This window comes from Gavia stellata, chromosome Z (genome assembly GCF_030936135.1).
Source record: "Gavia stellata isolate bGavSte3 chromosome Z, bGavSte3.hap2, whole genome shotgun sequence".
In the NCBI taxonomy this organism is placed as follows: Eukaryota; Metazoa; Chordata; class Aves; order Gaviiformes; family Gaviidae; genus Gavia; species Gavia stellata.
In genome coordinates this window covers 77,162,103-77,181,053 of record NC_082637.1, presented here as the reverse complement: position 1 = coordinate 77,181,053, position 18,951 = coordinate 77,162,103, and the positions used below count along the sequence as shown (strand labels likewise).

At 37.4% G+C, this 18,951-nt stretch overlaps 1 protein-coding gene across 1 annotated transcript in view; it reads left to right on the top strand.

Annotated features, from left to right (window-relative positions):
* LOC104260289 (atrial natriuretic peptide receptor 1) overlaps positions 1 to 18,951 on the top strand; it is a 34,691-nt gene that overhangs the window by 10,267 nt on the left and 5,473 nt on the right. The window contains exons 7-19 of the mRNA XM_009815962.1: positions 665 to 810; positions 3,396 to 3,468; positions 5,640 to 5,657; positions 5,755 to 5,884; positions 7,366 to 7,452; positions 7,720 to 7,863; positions 8,730 to 8,851; positions 10,494 to 10,635; positions 14,175 to 14,223; positions 15,157 to 15,261; positions 16,238 to 16,357; positions 17,230 to 17,323; positions 18,134 to 18,221. Of these exons, the coding sequence (XP_009814264.1) occupies positions 665 to 810; positions 3,396 to 3,468; positions 5,640 to 5,657; positions 5,755 to 5,884; positions 7,366 to 7,452; positions 7,720 to 7,863; positions 8,730 to 8,851; positions 10,494 to 10,635; positions 14,175 to 14,223; positions 15,157 to 15,261; positions 16,238 to 16,357; positions 17,230 to 17,323; positions 18,134 to 18,221 (1,318 nt within the window). The remainder of the gene's footprint in view (positions 1 to 664; positions 811 to 3,395; positions 3,469 to 5,639; positions 5,658 to 5,754; positions 5,885 to 7,365; positions 7,453 to 7,719; positions 7,864 to 8,729; positions 8,852 to 10,493; positions 10,636 to 14,174; positions 14,224 to 15,156; positions 15,262 to 16,237; positions 16,358 to 17,229; positions 17,324 to 18,133; positions 18,222 to 18,951) is intronic.

Below are 18,951 nucleotides of genomic sequence, written 5' to 3'. Positions count from 1 at the left end.
TGAGGCTTTTGTAAAAAAATATATTACATAGTGACAGAATAATACCTTCAGCTTTCTCAGAAGGCTGAAGTACACCGTGATATTAGTTTAGTCACAGTGATAAAATTGAAACACCATTCAGGACATGGGAGAAGGAGTTTTGTCCTTTAGGGCTTTTGTTTTAAATCACATCTGATACTGCTGATAATTTTCATAAGACCTTGGAGAAAAAGAAATCCTTGAAGTATGGGTTGCAAGGTTTCATTCTGCAGTACCCAGTGTCTTCTGCTGCTGCTGAGGAAGGGTCACCGGCTTCTGGGGATCTCAAGGGCTGGATTAAGTACAAAGAATACAAAAGACAATGCCTGCCTTGAGGAACTTTAAGTCTCAGAAAAAAAAGATGGACAATGAGAAACAGTAATGATGAAGTGATTGATACACAAAACATGTTAAAGGCATGATGTCATTAACAATTTAATCTGATCAAAGAGATCTTGTATCACTTTAAAAAATCAGATGATTATATCAGCTGTTGGGGTGCTATCTCTGGATTCTTCAAAATTTATTCTTTCTGGTATTCTGAGGTTTCCCAGCTCAAGAACCATGTGTTTAAATCTGAATACAACCTTGTGGATGGATGAAACTGCCTTAAAATATTCTGATATGTGCTTACTTTTCTAATCAGTCTGTGGAGATGGCTTTTGTGAGGAAGAAGAAGACTGCTCTATCTGTCCAGCAGATTGTGGAGAATGCCCGCTGTCCGCTGATGCTAGGATAGCAATTGCCTTACCAATATCTTTAGTCTGCACTGGCTTCATTTTGACAGTCATGGTAAGTATCCTTTCTCTCCTCTTCTATTTCCTTTCTCTTACTTCCGTGATACAGTGAGTTAGAGTGGAGCGCTCTCTTAGTAGAGGGATAGATTTTCTTCTGCATCCGGAACCTCTGTGCTATGGAAGAAAGCAGAAGGAAGGGAAACAACTTTTTGGCTTCTCTGTGAGGGAAGGCTCATTGGGCTAGGAATTTTCATCCTGTAAGAGAGAAGATTCAAGAGGAATGTAACAGAGGGATGGTTATATAATGGTAAAGGAAGAAGAGGTTTTTCACAACACAGGGACTAGGGGGTGCCAGTAAAGTAAAAGTACTTTTCACTCAGAATAAAACTGTTATGAAATTAACTGCTTCAAAACCCTATGGAGGCCAGAAATATAAATGAATTCAAAAACAAATTAGGTAAATTCATAAAGGGATTAGCTCCACCAGAGGCCATTAAATCTCAGAATCCAAATACAACTTACAATGGAAAACTTTCAATTTGGAATATTCTCAAAAGAAATAACGAGAAGAGGATCTTCCTTTTTTTTCTCGTTTGTTTGGGTTTTTTTAATAGGCTTATTTTCCTAGTGTAACTGAACCAGTTTGGTTCAATTCAAAGTGATTAATTTTGTATAATAGTTATCAATTATTATAACAGATTCACAAAAGAAAAACAAAAAGGGAATGAGGAGAGAGGAGTATATGAATATGGGAGAAGTAGTTTTGGATACCTTTGAATGAAAATGTCTGTATAAAGAGACAACATGCTATTATGGCTTATTAATTCACCATGCTTCTGGGAAAGAGGTTCTATATTCCTTAAGTGTCTGCATCTTGGAAAAAAAATACATTTCTGAATTTCATAACAAGGATTTAGCAAGTGAATATGGCAGTTGTAGAGTCATTATATTGACTAGGTATGTAACAGATAATTTATTTGAGGTTTGGCCTTTAAATCCTGTAAATCTATAGGCTCCTCTTTCCTCAGGGTTTCCTTGTCTTTCTGTCTTGTACTGCACCTGCAGTGACCATCTGAGGTAGGCAAGTGACTTGAGGGGGAATGGGCAGGAGAAGGCTGATGGCCCACTCAGTAAGGTACTACAGGAGGCCTGAATCACAATTAAGTTTTTTTCTCTATGCTGTGTCTCTCTGTGTGGCTTTGTGAGTTAGGAGCAGAAGCACTGTTGAAAACTATTTGAGCATTTATAATCCACAGGGCAGTTGTGACAATGTGTTTTTAGTAACCGTCCCATAAACACATATGATCTGATAGAAATGTTTAATTGGACAGTTGAGAAGTTCAGACAGTTTTAAACAACTGGCATTTTAGAAACAGCAATGGAGTTTCTTGGCCTTGCCTGGGTTTATTTAAAGGTCTTGTAGCAAAATGTATTGCTGCTATTTTTCTGTAGGTTTTGAGGTTTATTTTTTTCTTCTTGCATTTCTGTATACTTACTCCTGCTAACTTCTGCAGTAGTGTCTTCTTTTTTTTAATGTTTTATTTAGGTGATAAGTAAACAAGATAGGAAAGTTCCTTTTGTCCAATTCAGTAATTAATTTCTTGTAAAAAGAACCATCTGGGAAGCTAATGCCTTCTTTAATCATTCAAGTAGAGAAGAGGATTCCTTTGATATCAGTGTCTGTAACAAGCCTAGTGCTTACTTCTAGCTAACATATCTTTGTTCAGTCATACCTTTGCAAGACAAGATGTAGATGTCTCTTCTCAGAAGCCTTTGAAATAAATGGGATGACTTAATTTTGATTCAGTGTGCTCTATATTTGTCATAAATTCCTACCAAAATATCGACACAATCTCCACACCATGTTCCTTGTGTATTATCTGGGCTTTTGTTACCTGTTCCAGTGAATGCATAATTCCTAATATTAAATTCCAGACTATAGAAAATGGTATCATGATAGTAAAATGCTGCTTTGGTTTGACATTTCGGCATTGACTGCATCTATAACAGCTGTATAATTTAATCTGCTGCTCCTTTTTTGAAAGCATGTGTTTACACTTTTTGTTAGTTTTGTATGTCAGCCCTACAGAAAATCAGCTATTAGATCAATGTCTTCTTTGCAAAGTAGTCACAGAATCCCTGCCTAATATTCTTTATGCTAGAGTATTTGACATAATATTACCTCATTCATGGATTGGGAGCTAATTCTGTTACAGGATCCAGGATGTACTGCTCCTTATCTTGGGGCTGGGATGTAGTGTGTTCTTGTCATGCACTTACATAGCATGACATGAGATGATGTAAACCACTCATATGACGTCCAGGCTGAGATGTAAATATAGTGCCTAAGACGTATTGACAATAATGGAGAGTTTGTAGCCAAGGCAAAATATGACATGTAATTAGATTCTAGAATATAGAATGTACCATTTTTGAGATATATATTAGATGCTGTTTTCTTTTAAGCCTGTTATTAATACTCTTGGTTCTAATGTTACTCATAAGATATATGTTGGATGATTAAACATCAGATTTTGTTTGGATACTTATAAACTTTCATATTTGAAAAAAAAATCTCTAGTTCAATTCCTTCAAAGTTAGTAGGGCAACATCAGTAATGAATTTGAATTGTTTTTGTAGTGGTTTCACTATCAGAAACAAAAGATGTTTTGGGATGAAAGCTGGATTATAGACTTCACCTGCATCAGACAAGGTTAGTAACTTGTCATTTTGATACTATGGTGAGTCTGCTTAATAAGCCTGAGAAATAATCTCAATCATAAGCACATCTTCATGTTTTAAGGGTCTTACAAAAGGTGAGCCAATTTGTGAAAGAAATATCCAAAGTTTCATCCCTGTAACCTCTGTGAGCTGATCACTGATATTTTTGTTTATTGAAACTTTAGATGTCAAAGTTATTTTAAGTAGTTTTGTTCTTTTTTATGGTGATTTGTCAATTAAAAAAGACCTATCCCAAAACAAACAGATAACCTCTGGACTTGGACAAAATGAATTACAGTTGCTTCAGTGAATGTATCATTCTGTAAAATTGGTCTCACTAAGTTGCCCTGGATTTGCACAAATATAATGAGGGATATAATGAGATCTTAATTTCTCTCAATGTATGCTATCTCTGACAGACTTGCTGCAAAAAGTAATTCATTGTGGCCAGAGTTTTCTTCATCTTCCCTTCTGGATATAAAAGTTGATTTAATTGGTTGTAATTAAACATTTTAAGAATAAAATCAGATCTTATTATATGTTTTACTATGCTGCATTTAAAATAGGTATAGATTATTTATTTTGCTGTTCATTGTTTTAGCTTTCAGAAGGAAAATAACGCATAGACCCTCAGAAAGGGTAAATCTAGAAATCTGCTGAAGATGATGGGTCTGTGCTGATGTACACTCACTTTCTGTATCTGTGAGGAATTGCTAGAGAGATGTCTGCTTTATCTGTGTTATGTCATTGTTTTGCTAGTAGAAGTGTGAAGACATTCTTGTGTTAATATACAGTAGAGATACTTTCAGCCTTGGACTTGAACATTAATTTCTATGTAGTTTTGATATGACATCCTTGTTGGTGTAAAGAACAGTTATTGGCTTAGAAATTAATTTTAGTACATAAACCAAACTGAATTTCAATCCAGATTTGTGAAAACATAAATGGAACACTAAAGGAAAATTGTCTTTCAACATAACAAAAAGGAACATGAGCAAATTTTCAGCTGATAGTGAATTACAAAAGGTCATAAATATCACATGGGAGGAGAAACAATGGAAAGAGACTGACGGAAATTAGAAGCATGATCAAAAAATAACATATTAAAAATTAATTTGAAAAATACAAAATGAAAGACATAGTTTTCTTGGAGAGGAGCTTGTGAAGCAACAATACTGTTTAAGACCTAGAAGTGATGATTAACAACTTAAGAGTAATGAGGACTGATAATATGATGAGATTTGGAAACAGACAGTATGTCTCCTCTAGACAGAGCTGTCCAGAGATACCCATAGTAGCCTGAAATGTACAGTTACCTAAATGGAAACACATCAGCAGTGCTGTACCCAGGGTATGTAATGTGTGAAAACCTACCTTTATTTTTTCAAGATAACACCTTTTTTGGTGCATTGCACCATATATATATATATATACATATAAAAAATATATATATGTATATATACACACTCTTATTCTCAAAGCTGTCTCAGGGATCTCTAGTATATTTCTGGGTGGAATGCTGTAGGAAGACTCCAAACATCAACGCAATTTTGAACTGCATATGGATAATAACATGGTGTGGGAACATGGCAGTCCTGATGCAAGGTGAGATGCTGAACTTCCTGAGCAATACTTTATTGGATACTGATACCAAGGAGAGTTGAGAGGTTTCAGCAAAGCTAAGATTAATTGTCCAGATCTGGGTTTTAATTGGAGATAGTGAAATGGTATATAACTCATTAAATTTGTTTTGAAATCCATTTTGTTACCTTAAGCTGGTCAACAGATTAAAAAAGATACGTTGAGATCATTGATTTTTTTTCATCTGACTGTATTGTTGCTCTTCTCTGACTTCCCTCTGGTGTCAGAATCACTTCCCACATCCCTGTACTTTACAGTCTTCTAGGAGCTCCAAATAGACTTGTTAAAGTATGGCACAGGGCTTGCTCTGCTTCCCTGGGTTCTGTCCTCAGCATCTAAGTAGCAGCAAGGGCTAATCATCCCAAGAGCAGAGAAATGAAACTTGCATCAAATCCTGTGGATTACTCAGAAAGATCTCTGGCAATGAATCATCTCTGGAACTTTTTACTTTTTATGCAGCAGTCACATTCCAAGCAATGGCTTTCTGTCTTAAGCGTTAACAGGACCAGCCAAGATGCAAAGATTTGGAGAGTACTTTATGTTTGTCTGCCTCTGGAGTCTCTACCTTGGCAGTAATATGCATCTTCGGGTGCCTTTTATCATCCCACACCCCATTTAGATCGCATAGTATGGACAGCAACAGAAAGCGTGATGAGTGCTCCCCCAGCACCCAGTGACTCCAGTGCCAGCTGTATCACTGCTCTGAGCTCCTGCACAGCAGCTGCTAATGTGTCCAGAAAACAGTACTTCACCCAGACTGGGAGATAGTAAGTCAATATATTACTCATTTACTACAGTACCTACTATACTACAGTTTCACCTTGCTTTCTGGTTCCTGCCACTTTACTGTTGATAGGTGGTGCAAAAGCTTACATTTCTGTTGCTAGGCCAGATCTAGTAAGTTAATAACATCATCTGACTTCTGTACCACATACTGGCTGTGGAATATCTTATATGCCAGGCTTCTGTTTTGGTTGTCATTTCTCCTTTTCTCTTCAGGACTTGTTAAAAGGTTGTGGCTGCATAATGTGTCGTGCATCTGTTAATGAGTGGCCCTTACTGTTCAAATATATTTGCAATCAAGGCTTTTACGCAGCCCCTTTTCTAAAATGCAGACAGAGCACAGCTAGGTTCTTGGCACTGAAGAGTGGCATCCTATACAGTAGCACATTAGAAATCTTGTCCTTAAACCAGCTGACGTGAATGAAGATACAGAGCATTTCACCTCTGGATCGCATTATAAAGCTGCACTTCGTATAACTATACAGGCAACAATATAGCCATATCCTGCTATCCAGAAAGCAATTTTTCCCATAAAAATAATATAATTAGGGGGTAGGGGCGGAACATGTGTGAAGATGGAAGTAATACCTACCATTTGAATACCCAGGGCAGGATCTGTGCTTTGCAGGATAGAGGAGCTTACTTAGGATCATTGGCTGGGGTGCAGTTGCCTTTTCAGCATAGATCATTGTTCTGGAAAATCACAGCCACTTCACTGATGAGACACTGTGTCCAGCATAGATCTTTTACAGTGAGCATTCTTGCTGCTTCTTTCTGAACGATGATACTTTCATCATCATCATATTCCTCAGATGAATCAAGGTCAAACACATTCATCAAGGGTGAAAGATGTAAGAATGGGGCATTCAGTCTCATTGGTGAAGCACCTACATCTGCTATACCACAGACCCTGTTCTCTATATTTATATGGTGGGTATCACTTAAATTCCTACATGTATCTCCACTGGATTCCTTTATTCTTACAAGAAAAATTGCTTTGCTGTCTATCAAACTCAGCTGCTTCATCATTGACAATGCTTCATCCCATGAGAACAAAAGGATGTAAAATATCAGTGGTGGATCTCCAAAACAGTAGTCAGAAGCAACAGATAGCAGGGATGTTGCTGTATGTGTTTCACTAGCTCTGACATTTTCTTTGCTGCTACTCCATCATCCAGCTGCCTCAACTGACTTTAATGCTCTCACCTTCCAACTGTCATCCACAGATCAAGGATGCTTGAATATCATCACTAATGCATCCCTTATCATAGAAACAGGGCCCTATCACCAGTCAGGTACTCAAATTCAGACTTACACTCACATATAGACATGCTTAAATTCTGTACTTCATCTCTAGGCATACGAAGCTGCCCACAATAGAAAATATATCCAGTCCATTTTTGTAGTCTGTGTGGCTTATGAAGTTGGCCTAAAACTCTGTGAACAGCATTTTACTCTGTTTCAGTGATGGCAGAACAGTGGCCGTGAAGAAAATAATGAAGAAGGCATTCACACTGACCAAATCCATACGTAAAGAAGTAAAGCAAGTGAGGTAGGAAGTGAAACCTGGGAAGTGTATGTTGTTCCATTTTTACACTTGTTCTTTAGGGGTTACAATCTGTCCAAATGTAACTGCAAATTCATATTCCTCTTTCTTTCAAACTTTGCTCTGACACCAGATCAAAATCTCCTTATGCCTGTTTTGCCTTTCTCTCTTCATTACTATACAAGGCACTTGGTTTTCCAGTTACTGTACAAAAAGTAGGAGGGACATCCATAAAAATTGCTTGTGTGCTGTGATTTCTGTTGATTTTCACAGGGAACTTGACCATCCTAATCTCTGCAAATTCATTGGAGGTTGCATAGAAGTGCCAAATGTTGCAATTGTGACAGAGTACTGCCCCAAAGGCAGTCTGAGTGATGTTCTGCTCAATGAAGACATTCCGTTGAACTGGGGCTTCAGGTAGAAAAAGCTTTTGAAAAGCTAAATGACACAAACTGTGCTATGTGATGTTTAGGACAAGATGTTAATTTTAGATGAAGTCCTTGGATAGACAGGCCTGCACTGTGATATGGAGCGAATGAAGAAGAAAGAAAGCTAATTCAAATACGCAGCCCAAATTGTCCTCTGGATTTTTGAGCAATCATATATTTAGCGCTGGTCGTGCTAAGCCAATGACTTTTCAAGCCATCTCTAGTTATACTGCAAAACTGTTTTTAAACCTTTTCTTCCCATGTAACTTCATTTTGTTTTCAAATATCTTGGGCATCCCCATTTAATTAAAAATCACTGCATCTCTGTTGCGAAGACATATTGGTGAAATGATTAACACACCTACAAACACTTTATCATATTTACCAATAGAGAAAATGAGCTCGCATTGTCAATAAAACTTCCACAAAGGCAATGACATTGTTTTTTGAGAGTAATCTTCTTGGCACACTCTTTCTACTTCTGCCTTATGTTTGCCTTCAGCAAAGAAAAAGATTGTAAGGGAGGAAACCCTCTGAATAAAGTGAGGAAGTTAATAAAAATTGTTTCTTTTGTAAACATTTGAAAGCATTCTCAAGGGTACAAAGGTACGGGGAATTTCTAGAAGAAACTCAACTGTTATAAAAGATGTTAAAGGCCTCTGGACTCAGACAACTGAGTGGGAGTTAAGGGTTTTCAGCAACCCACCTTAAATGTTTTGGAAAAATGAGCATGGGGATACAAGTTGAAAGCTATTGCAGTCACAGGGAGGCTTTCTGTCAACTTCAGTAGGCTTTGGAGCCACTCTTGAGTGAAAGTTTAGTGGAAATACTAGCTCATTGATTTTTGTCTTTCAGGTTTTCTTTTGCTACTGATATTGCACAAGGAATGGCCTATCTTCACCACCACAAAATATACCATGGACGGTTGAAGTCTAGTAACTGTGTGATAGATGACCGATGGGTTTGTAAAGTTGCAGGTAAAGAGAAGATAAGACCGAAATTTCAAAACTGTCCAGCTAACCCGCTAATGCATATAGATTTCACACTCAACACTCCTCCCAAGCACCTCCATGCTGACATTTCATGAAGAAATGCTGACTATACCAGCCATCACTAGAAATGCCCCGTGCTGAAGCAAGTTTCATGTTACGTTATCATGTCAAGTCATTTAAAATGAGTCACTGATACTCACATCTGATCCCACAAATGATGGAGTCTATCAACATCAGCCTGAGCAGAAACTCTATCTCATTCTCCGTTTTGATACAGAGAGAAAACCTGAGCCATGGACAGTGTTCTAAAGACATGGAATAATGCTGACTGATTGGTAAACCCAAGGTAGTTTCATGGAGGAAAGCAGACTCAACTCAGAGTTTTTCAGTCCTGTACACAAAACTGAATTGTATTCTCCCAGAGACAGAGGTACAGGTCTGGTCTGCTCCTGGTACAGGAAGACAGCCTGTGGGGACAGGTAAACCATTGGAGAGTCTAGCTTAGTTTGCAGCTGCTGAAGGGAATGAAGGCAATGATCATCTCATCTACTTCCTCCCCAAAGTAGTTATCACACTCTATAACCCACAGCCATCTTAAAAACAGCAGCAACAGATTTGTCTTTCAATGGTTCATCCTATGACTAAGGCTCCTACACAGGGCCATGCCTGCTTCTCCAATTTGTTTAGTAACCTGCTGCCTTCAGAACTGCCTACTTTGCTTAGAGCCTGTTCTGGAGAAAAGCACAAAAAATAGAGATACTTGAATTACATCAACTGCATCACCTTAGCACAGCTCCACTGAACTAAATGGGATCTCTGTGAAATTGTTCAGAAATTAGCTGGTAGTACTGTAGAGACTTCAAATATTCGTGGTTTATCTGGATGCAATAATGTTAAATAAACCTCACAAATAACCAATGTGGGGGCAATTTGAAAAACTCCAATGACCTCCATCATAAAGAATGGAGCTCTAGGACCATCTTAATTAGAGGTCACTCCAAACAAAACCAGACATCTGCATCCTCACTTCCCACACACTCAGCAGAGTGCTGTTCATATCAGAAAGAAAACTGAAGTCAGTTGTTTTTTTCTCCTCTCTGATGCTGAGTCACATGCAGAGAATCTCTTCTGTGTTAGGCTAGAAGTATAGCTGCAAAGATGTTTCACATTTATGCTGCCTTTGTTCTGAAGCTAGTGGTGTGCAAGTAAAGCCCACCATCTGATTTTCAGTAGTTCTAGTCTAACTTGTAAGTACTCTAGCAACCTGCCACCACAGATAAGGATCAGAGGACGAGTAGAACAGAAACCTGCATTTGCATGCTAACTCTTGCACTGAAGCGAGCCTATTCTCTGAATATAATTGTATATCATAAAATAATTCTGATTGGAAGAGGCCATGTAATTCAACATCCTTGCTGTCATGCAATCTTACAGAAACATTTGGTTTCCAAATCCTATATTTGCGATTGGTTTAGAGGGACAAAACAACCAGACAGACTATATTTTTAGACTAAGATGTGTATTTCAAACAGGGAAAATTAACTCCTTTAGACTAGTTGTGATACTGTCTACTAATTCATGTGAAGTACCCACTGAATAGTTTGTGTCCTGATTTATTCCATGTTAGATTATGGTTTGCAGTCATACAGAAAAGAAGATTCTCCTGAGGGGTCAAGCTCATACCAGCAGCATTTGATACAGATTTACACAGCTCCTGAAATCCATTCCCTTTCAGACTTTGAACCCAATTCTATGACAGACATCTACAGGTAGTTAACTTTTCCTGTTTTTCTCACTTAATCTCATCTCGAGTTGAGTATTCTTTAATCACAATTAGGCTCAGTGTAATTCTGTGGTCATCACAGGTATATGTTTGATTATATTTTAAAAAGGATTGATCCTGGAATACAGAACAGCATAGATATCACAAGATCTTCTCTTTCAAGGTAGATAACCAAATACTGAATTCACTGACATTATATAAATGCAGAGTTGGTCTAATGATTTATAAGGAATTACAATGGACTGGTAGATAAAAAAGGTATCAAGTTCTGCTATTATCTAGTAATCCTTTTTTGTTGCTGTTTCTTATGAAAAAGTAGATTATTTTCAATAAAGGCAATACCTTAAATGTTAATAGCATCAATTTTCTAGGATGTCATAATGCTGTATGCATCCCATACTTCTATAATTAGTGTCAATATATTATTTTGCTGCATACACCCAGTGACAATATTTGGTTTTCAGAGAAAAAATAGAGGTAGGAAAAAAAATGGATGCACTAGTGAATAGCTCCATCCCTTTCCTTTCAAAAGCCTTTAAACACCACTTTGCAATGGCTTATTTGGCTATGAGGTTTAGCCTTGCCAGTGACGGATAGCTTCTATCCAAACACTTCAGATAAGATATCCAACCACTTCAGATAAGAGGTATTACAATTGAATTTTCAGATAATATAATTTAGTGAAAACGTCATTGAACTAGTTTTTTTAAAAAATTACCTATATTTCTTGGTTCTTACATGAATTTTCTGTATTAAGTAGGAAAATTACTGCGTTCTTGGTGTATTCTATTTCATAACAATGATACTTCCTCTGTCTGCTTATTTCCAGTAGTTTGCTGAAACCATTTGAAAGGGGAAATTGCAGAATGGTACTACAAGATGTTTTGTGGCCCTTTTCTCTTACTTTTTCTTGCCACATTCCCAGCCCAGCAGAAGTCTGCTATTTCCTGGTGACTTTGGTAGCTAGCAGAGTGTAAAGAACTGGAATTCAATTAGAGATTGAAATACTGATAGTGCAATACAGTTGAGCAGAAGACATGGTTATTAGCACTGTTTATTAACAAAACACTAATACGTTTATTTACCAAAGAGTAGCTAGTATAGCGTTTTATGAAAAGCTCTGAGTTTTACTCTGGCTTGCACTAGGCCACAACAAATGTTTACTCCCTTAAGTGACTCTTATGGGGCTTTTATTGAAAAATTAGTTGCAGAAACAGAGAATGTTGTTTAAGCCTTCCCCTTTTTCAATTAGGAGTCATTAAAAATTATATGGACTGAAGACATGATTTTATATATAAGATTTCCTGGATTAATGCACATTATTCCCTTGTGAAGAAATGTATGCATATTCAATGTGCTGGAACATTATTAATTGTAATCCATTCTATCAGATTATGTAAGTAAGAATTTGAGATCTCAACAGTATTTACATCTATAGGCTTAAACATGCCCTTAGAATTTGCTTAAAAATAGATCAGCTAGAGGCAGTTTGTCACTGTGTTGATATTTCTGGCTATTGCCATTTATCCTGTGTCGGTCTTTACTTTTTCAACATGGACAGGTCTAGAAAGTACTGTGCTCCAACTAAGCAGTAATTTTAGGATTGTTTTATGCATTGCAGCTTATCATTGCCCCACAGTGAAAATGCATTCCAGAAAATGTTTCCTTGGTGCTTGTCTGGTTCATGCTTTGCCCCTGTTCAGGTCAGATATCATTACATGACTTTGCAGGCTACTTGGCCTCCTGAAGCCATTTCTTGCCAAGGACTTCCCTTAAAATAGTGCTAAGAGCTGATTTGCTCATATCATAGATGACTACAGTAAACACTTGACAGATTCAGTGATTGCTTGCTGAATCTATCTTGCTGTCACTACTGTGTCTGCAAAATCCAGGTCTTCTTTTGTTGTACTGCTGTTAATCCTTTCTTGGTAAAAAAAGATAGACATGTACCATGTAGCATTAAAAGAGTTGTCTTTTTAACTGAGCTATTCTTCAGAACCTGCATTTTAACAGTTTCTGTTTGATGATATGAGCAGGTGCTAAGCCTTCCTGATACATACATGTGGGCTCGCTGGGCAGGGACCAGTGTCCCAGGACTGAAATCCTCAGTTTTTATCTGTGCAAAAATTCCATTATGATTACTGACGGTATGGCCCAAATAAAAAAATGAGTAGAAAATGCAGGAGTGGGACTTGTAATTTTGTATGCTCTTACAGATGAATCACTTTCTTTTAAAGTTCTCCAGGGAATGTGTTGGTCAGATGGGAAAGCTAAAATGGAAATGAGAACAGAAGCATGAAAGCAGCTCCTGCTTGAGCTGAAGAGGCTGTTTCCAGTCACAGTTTCTCCTAGATTGGCTCCTCTTGATTTGTAATCATTATGTGAATTCCACTACCCACTATGCTAGGACTTTTTTGACTGGTGCTGCTGAAGCTGAATGAAATCAATACTGCTTTATCGGAGTTACCTTCATCTAATTACTCTCCTTAAGAATCTGTTTCAGCTTTGCTGTCTCACCAGGATTGGTATTCCTTTCTACTACCAAATCACCCAAAAATTAACATAAAAATATCATCAGATTAATTTCTACATTATTCAGCATGGTTTATGTGCATTATTTTATTTGCCAGTGGTGGTGGTTCATGAGTGGACTGAAAGATAGATGATATACCCCATTATACAGCTAGAATGCCTTACAGAACAGAGCAACCATTAGCAACACAACAGATTGCAAACCAGTACTCCCCATAAAAATAAATGCTATCAAGTAGAGGTGCATGTGGGGAGTTACTTATTACACAGTATCAATACATGAAGAGGAAAGAGCATCTTTATCAGGATTGCTGGCTGGAGGAGGTGCTGGCTTCTCAGAGATCACTGTTCTAAAAGATCTCAGTGAGTTCCATAAGGAGACTGAACACCCAGTTGTTACCCTATTTCTTCCATTGTTCACCCTTGATGAATGTGTTTGACCTTGGTTCATCTGAGGAAGATGATGATGATGAAAATATAATTCAGAAAGAACGAGCAAAAATTCTTACTGTAAAAGATCTACTCTGGACACACTGTCTCGTCATTGACTTTTCGGAGATTTTCCAGAACAGTGATCTATGCTGAAAAGAAGCCACTCCTCCAGCTGATGATTCTGCTGAACCTGTTCCTGCCCCTTGAATACAGCACAAACCTGTCCTGTATGTTTAATTGGTAGGTATCATGTAAGTCCCTGCACATACCCCCTCCGGACTCCATTAATTCTTCCAGAGAACATTGCTTTGCTGTCCATCAAACTCAAATGTTTCATCTCTGAGACTGATAACTGTGAGAGGAGACTGCTATGAAATGACCAGTGACAGACCTGTGAAAGCACAGAGTAGTAACAGATAGCAGCACTGTTGCCATCCTCCCTTTTGGGATACTAGGTTTTAGGTCATAAAATGGGGAAGAATAAGAAACCATGGAAAGAAGAAATCACTGACTCCACTAACTGTTATTTCATTAAGATTTTGGTTTGCTTTTATTCTGCAGTTATGCCATCATTTTACTAGAAATTGCCACAAGAAGTGACCCTGTGCAAGTAAGTAAAGATGAACTTTGAAGTTTGCATAACAACTTTGATTCTGTTTCTGCTGAAGATACAAACCAAACTCTGAGTAACTGCACCTTTGATTTATTTTTTGAGCACGCATTTTCCTCTTGGTGTTCTGGGTGCAAGTTCAGTTCCAATGGAACATGCAATCAGGGCTTCCTCATGCATCTAGCAGTCTTCCCTTTAGGACTTTGAAGAAGAGTGAATGACAAAAATAATGTAACTCCAAAACTGTGTTTTGGTTTGCTCTGTGAGGCTTAATGGCAGGGGGGTGGAGCAGGAAGGTATGCCGTAACATCTTCCTTTTCCTCCTGTTGTTCCTTCCCTTTCCTGCCGTGCACATGCCCTTCCAGTGGAGTTTTGCAATGGTAAGAATATGCTAGGAGAGCAAATGAGCTGCTCTGCATAAGGAAAAGGTCTTCTTTGCACGTGTATTTTGACCAGTGCTAAATGGCAAACACAAAAAGTACACCTTGAAATTGAAACCAGACATTCTGGATATGTAACCATGTTCTGTCTGAAATAATTTGCTTAACAAGAATTCTAACAATGAAGACCTGAAACTGCCATTCTTCCATTTCTGACAGTTTGTGATAATAGACCAATGTAGGCCTTGTGGTTTCTCAAGAGTTTTCCAATATCTTGCCAGGTATTAATTTGTTTCAAAAGTTGTTTACCTCATATAAGCACTGAGATTAAAGTCTTTCAGCCATGAAAAAGCTTTTAGACAAGGCCACACAGTTTAGACTGAGTTATGTCCTTTTTTTGGTTTTTTTTCTTGTACTCTCATGTAAAAAAGCTGATCTGGAAGTGATAGGGAAGATGTCGTAAAAGTAATGATGAGCATAGTAATATATTTTCAATGGGCAGTATGAAAAACACGCCACTTGTTTCAACATTGTTTAATCCCTTTTTCTCCAGAAAGATGATGTGCATTCAGCTGAATATTCTTGGTGCCCACCTTTGGCAGAATTAATTTCAGGAAAGGCTGAGAATTCTTGCCCATGTCCCACAGATTACATAGAGGTGAGTAAGATACAATATTGTGTACAAAAATTCTTTACTGAAGTGAATTTAAGACATGTCACAGAAGTTTTATGGCTATATTACCTTTGATGAGTGTAAACAACACAGAAGTCAAGAAGTACATCTCAAACAAGACAAAATGAAATGCTTTAGTATCCTTAATAAAAAAACAGTCATTCTGACAAATTGAAAGTTTCAGTTGTCCCCTCAAATTGTCAGTGTAATAAACAATGTTTTTAATATTCAGTAATTTATTTTTGTGCATTTTCATTTTATTATGAAGGGTTCAGTTTCATACATATTTGATATTAGTAATATCTATTTAGCTTACTGGCAAAAAACTTTCAAATAGTGAAGTATGCGTCTCAGGCAAAGTATGAGTTTGGTTTGATTCTCATGCAGAACGTTTATGTGGTCAGTAGCCTCAAACTGCCTAATGAAACAAAGTACACCCCTCCCAGTTCAATTAAATCAGAACAAGATTGTGGCATCCTTGTTTCAGCTTGAGAGCTATATAATTCACCTTTGGTGATTTGTAGCAACCTAGATGTAACAAACTTCTTGTAAGCAGCACTGGATTTTAGTCGGGAGTTAACAATCTTAAGAAGTAATTGAGTTTTTAATCTTTTGTGAGTTTTGTGTACAGACAAGTCCTCTGAAAACAGTATGTGACTCCAACTGCACAACACTGTCCTAAAGCACAAGACAAGAGCTTAAGCAGTCTTTGGCAGAAGGAACGTGAGCATCTAATTCATCATTTCCCGCAACAGCATTTTCATGAACTACCATGCTTCATTCAGCATATATCTGTAGAACTCTGGAGACTTCAGTACACCTCTGCCACTTTTCACCACCTGCAGATAGGGCTTCACATGCACAGTTTGCACCAAGAAAATAGTAGTATTAATTAGAAACACTGCCATCGCTTGAAATGACAAAAGGCTGTTTCTTTTTCTGCTCTCTTTCCCTGCTGCAGTTAATCAGAAAGTGCAGAAAAAATAATCCAGCCCAAAGGCCTACATTTGAACAAGTCAAGAAAATGTTGTACAAGATGAATCCTAATAAAGTTAGCCCTGTTGACATGATGATGACTCTGGTAAATTTAGTTTTTTAATACAATCCAAGTCAATCGGCTCACTTGCAATAACTTTCACCTCTATCCTTCAGGTTTGTTTTTTGATCTCATACCCCTTGTTTGATAAGAAAACCCACAGTCATTCATTCACCTCTGGTGGGCTGATTGTAGCTGCAGTTCTGCTTGAGACCCAGCTTTCTTTCTCATTCCATTTCTGTCAGTTGTTTTTAACTTTCTCAACTTCTTTGGGGCTGAACATTTTTGTTTCTTCAGTCAAATGTTGTTTGTTTTTTAATGCACTCACAGGAAACAATATTCCCCTTTTCCAGTGGCTGGGTGGTGGTCTTACAGTACTGGGGGTCTAGATTCCCTGCATGCCACAAATAGAATGTCTACAGATGCATTTTGAGCAGAGTATCGTAAGCCCATCAGCAGAGAAAAGAGACTCCTGCCCCCACAGCCTGTTGCCTCACACAGAGCAAGGATGCAAAAAGCATGGTATAGCATAGCAGGACAGTTTACAAAAGAGCATTGTGAGCTTTTGATGAAAGACTGAGACTTAGATACTTTCAGTTTTGGTAACATTTTAATCCATGTCTGCAGCTTGGTCTCTGCATTGGATTGGACCTCTAATGTTTACATGGACTTTGAAAAGTCTGGAATTGGCTTCTGCCCTCTTGTGTGTAAGGAACAATCTCAAATCTAGAATAATTAATTTACCTAGGGAGAAATCTGATCTTTGGATTTTGTGAGAAAAAATTAGCTCTCTCAGATCTGAGCCTTTGCTTATCTGCATGTTTTCAAAGCAGAATCATTCAAATGCTTAAATCCTATCCAACTATGAATCTGTTTCAGTAAAAGGATTAATTTATGCAATTCTCTATGTTACTTAGATGGAGAAATATAGCAAACATCTGGAGATACTGGTTTCTGAGAGAACCCAGGATTTAATGCATGAAAAACAGAAGACTGATCGTCTGTTGTATAGTGAGTTATATAGCAAAAATACTGGATATTCTTCTCAATAATAATTTGATTTTAACTGACTAATTACAAACATAAGCCCTTTGATAGGTCATTATTTAATAGACAACATTTAGTTGCCAATGAATTACTATATACTTGTTCCTTGCAAAGCTGGAAAGATATTTAGCTACTTCTTATATTTTCCCCCTAAAAATCAGTGCACCCACCTGAGAGCTATTGACCCCAGAATCCATAGTGCTCTCACTTTGATCTTACTTGGCAATCCTTCTGTATAGTAATAAATATTGGGGGATTAATTTTGGACTGAGGTTACTTTTGATGGCAGTGTATCTTCTGGAATTCCGCAAGAAAAAAGGGATAAAGGAATAGGTATAACACATAGGAGACAAAAAAAAAAAAAGGCTGTGAAAGTGCAAGATAGGAGAAGTAAAGAAGGTTAAAAAAACAGAGAAGAGATAGTAAACAAACCTAATACAGGAAGAAAACAGTAGCAAAGAGTTGACAAAAGAGTTGTAGTATCCCAAGTGATACTATTAGAATCTAACCTTACTCTGACTTGGAATATATAGATATTGGTTTGTTTGAACTAAAAGTTATGGGTCATCTGAAAAATCTGGACTTGTTATCAATGAGATTTACCATGAATTCTCACATTACAGCAGAGCAGATTTTAATGCTAAAAAGTGCTTTCACCTTCAGAATATTTCACATTTATGAACATTGCTTTTGTAACTTTAAACAAACATGTTCTGTTTATTGTGTGCTTTTATCCATGTCAAAAAAGTAACAACGCTCTACTTTCTACAACAGGTATGTTGCCAAAGCAAGTAGCAGATGATCTCAGGCAGGGAAAACATGCACAAGCTCAAAGTTACTTAAGTGCCACCATCTTTTTCAGGTAAACAAAAATGAAAGATAGGACTAGAACTGACTCCTACTGAAAAAGCTTCTGGGCTCCTAGTGCAAGTGAAGCTCCTAACCGAGTGCAGAATTTCTACCCAAACTGCCATTTATTGTACCAGCTGGCAACATTTGACTCTGCAAATAAGTGTCTTTCAAAATTCTCACACCTCTCCATTTTTCATTATAATTACTTAAATAAAAAATGGGATTACTGTGGAGCTCTAATACACAGCAGTACGTCACTTTAGGTGTGTTACACATACATGCATGTCCGTTTCCTAAGATAAGCCTAAGTAAATGTTCTAGCATTTAGCTGTGTAAAGGAAACTTTTCTATCCTTAGAGTCCACATAGATTTACAGGCTTTGACTTGTTATGTGTACATGAAGTAACATAAAAATTGCATGTCTTCACTTGTCATAAATGGACAGACATTAAGCTTTTTTCATTTGTACATAAACCAAAATGGAAGACTACTCAGTCTGTCACAGATTACAGTGTAGCTGTAAAAAATGGTTTACTGATTTGGTAAGCAAAAAGACTTAGGTCAGTCAGTCTGTTTAAATGGAAGGGGTCTGTTTTCAGTTTAAGTAAATGTTTGAAGACAAAACTACTCTGTAAGATCCTTAGCAAAAGAAATGCTGAAAAAGAGAAGATTGAGGTAGTTCCACTGAGAAATTATTACCGCGTGTTTAGGATTACCAATCTGCAATGGTTAAGACAGTG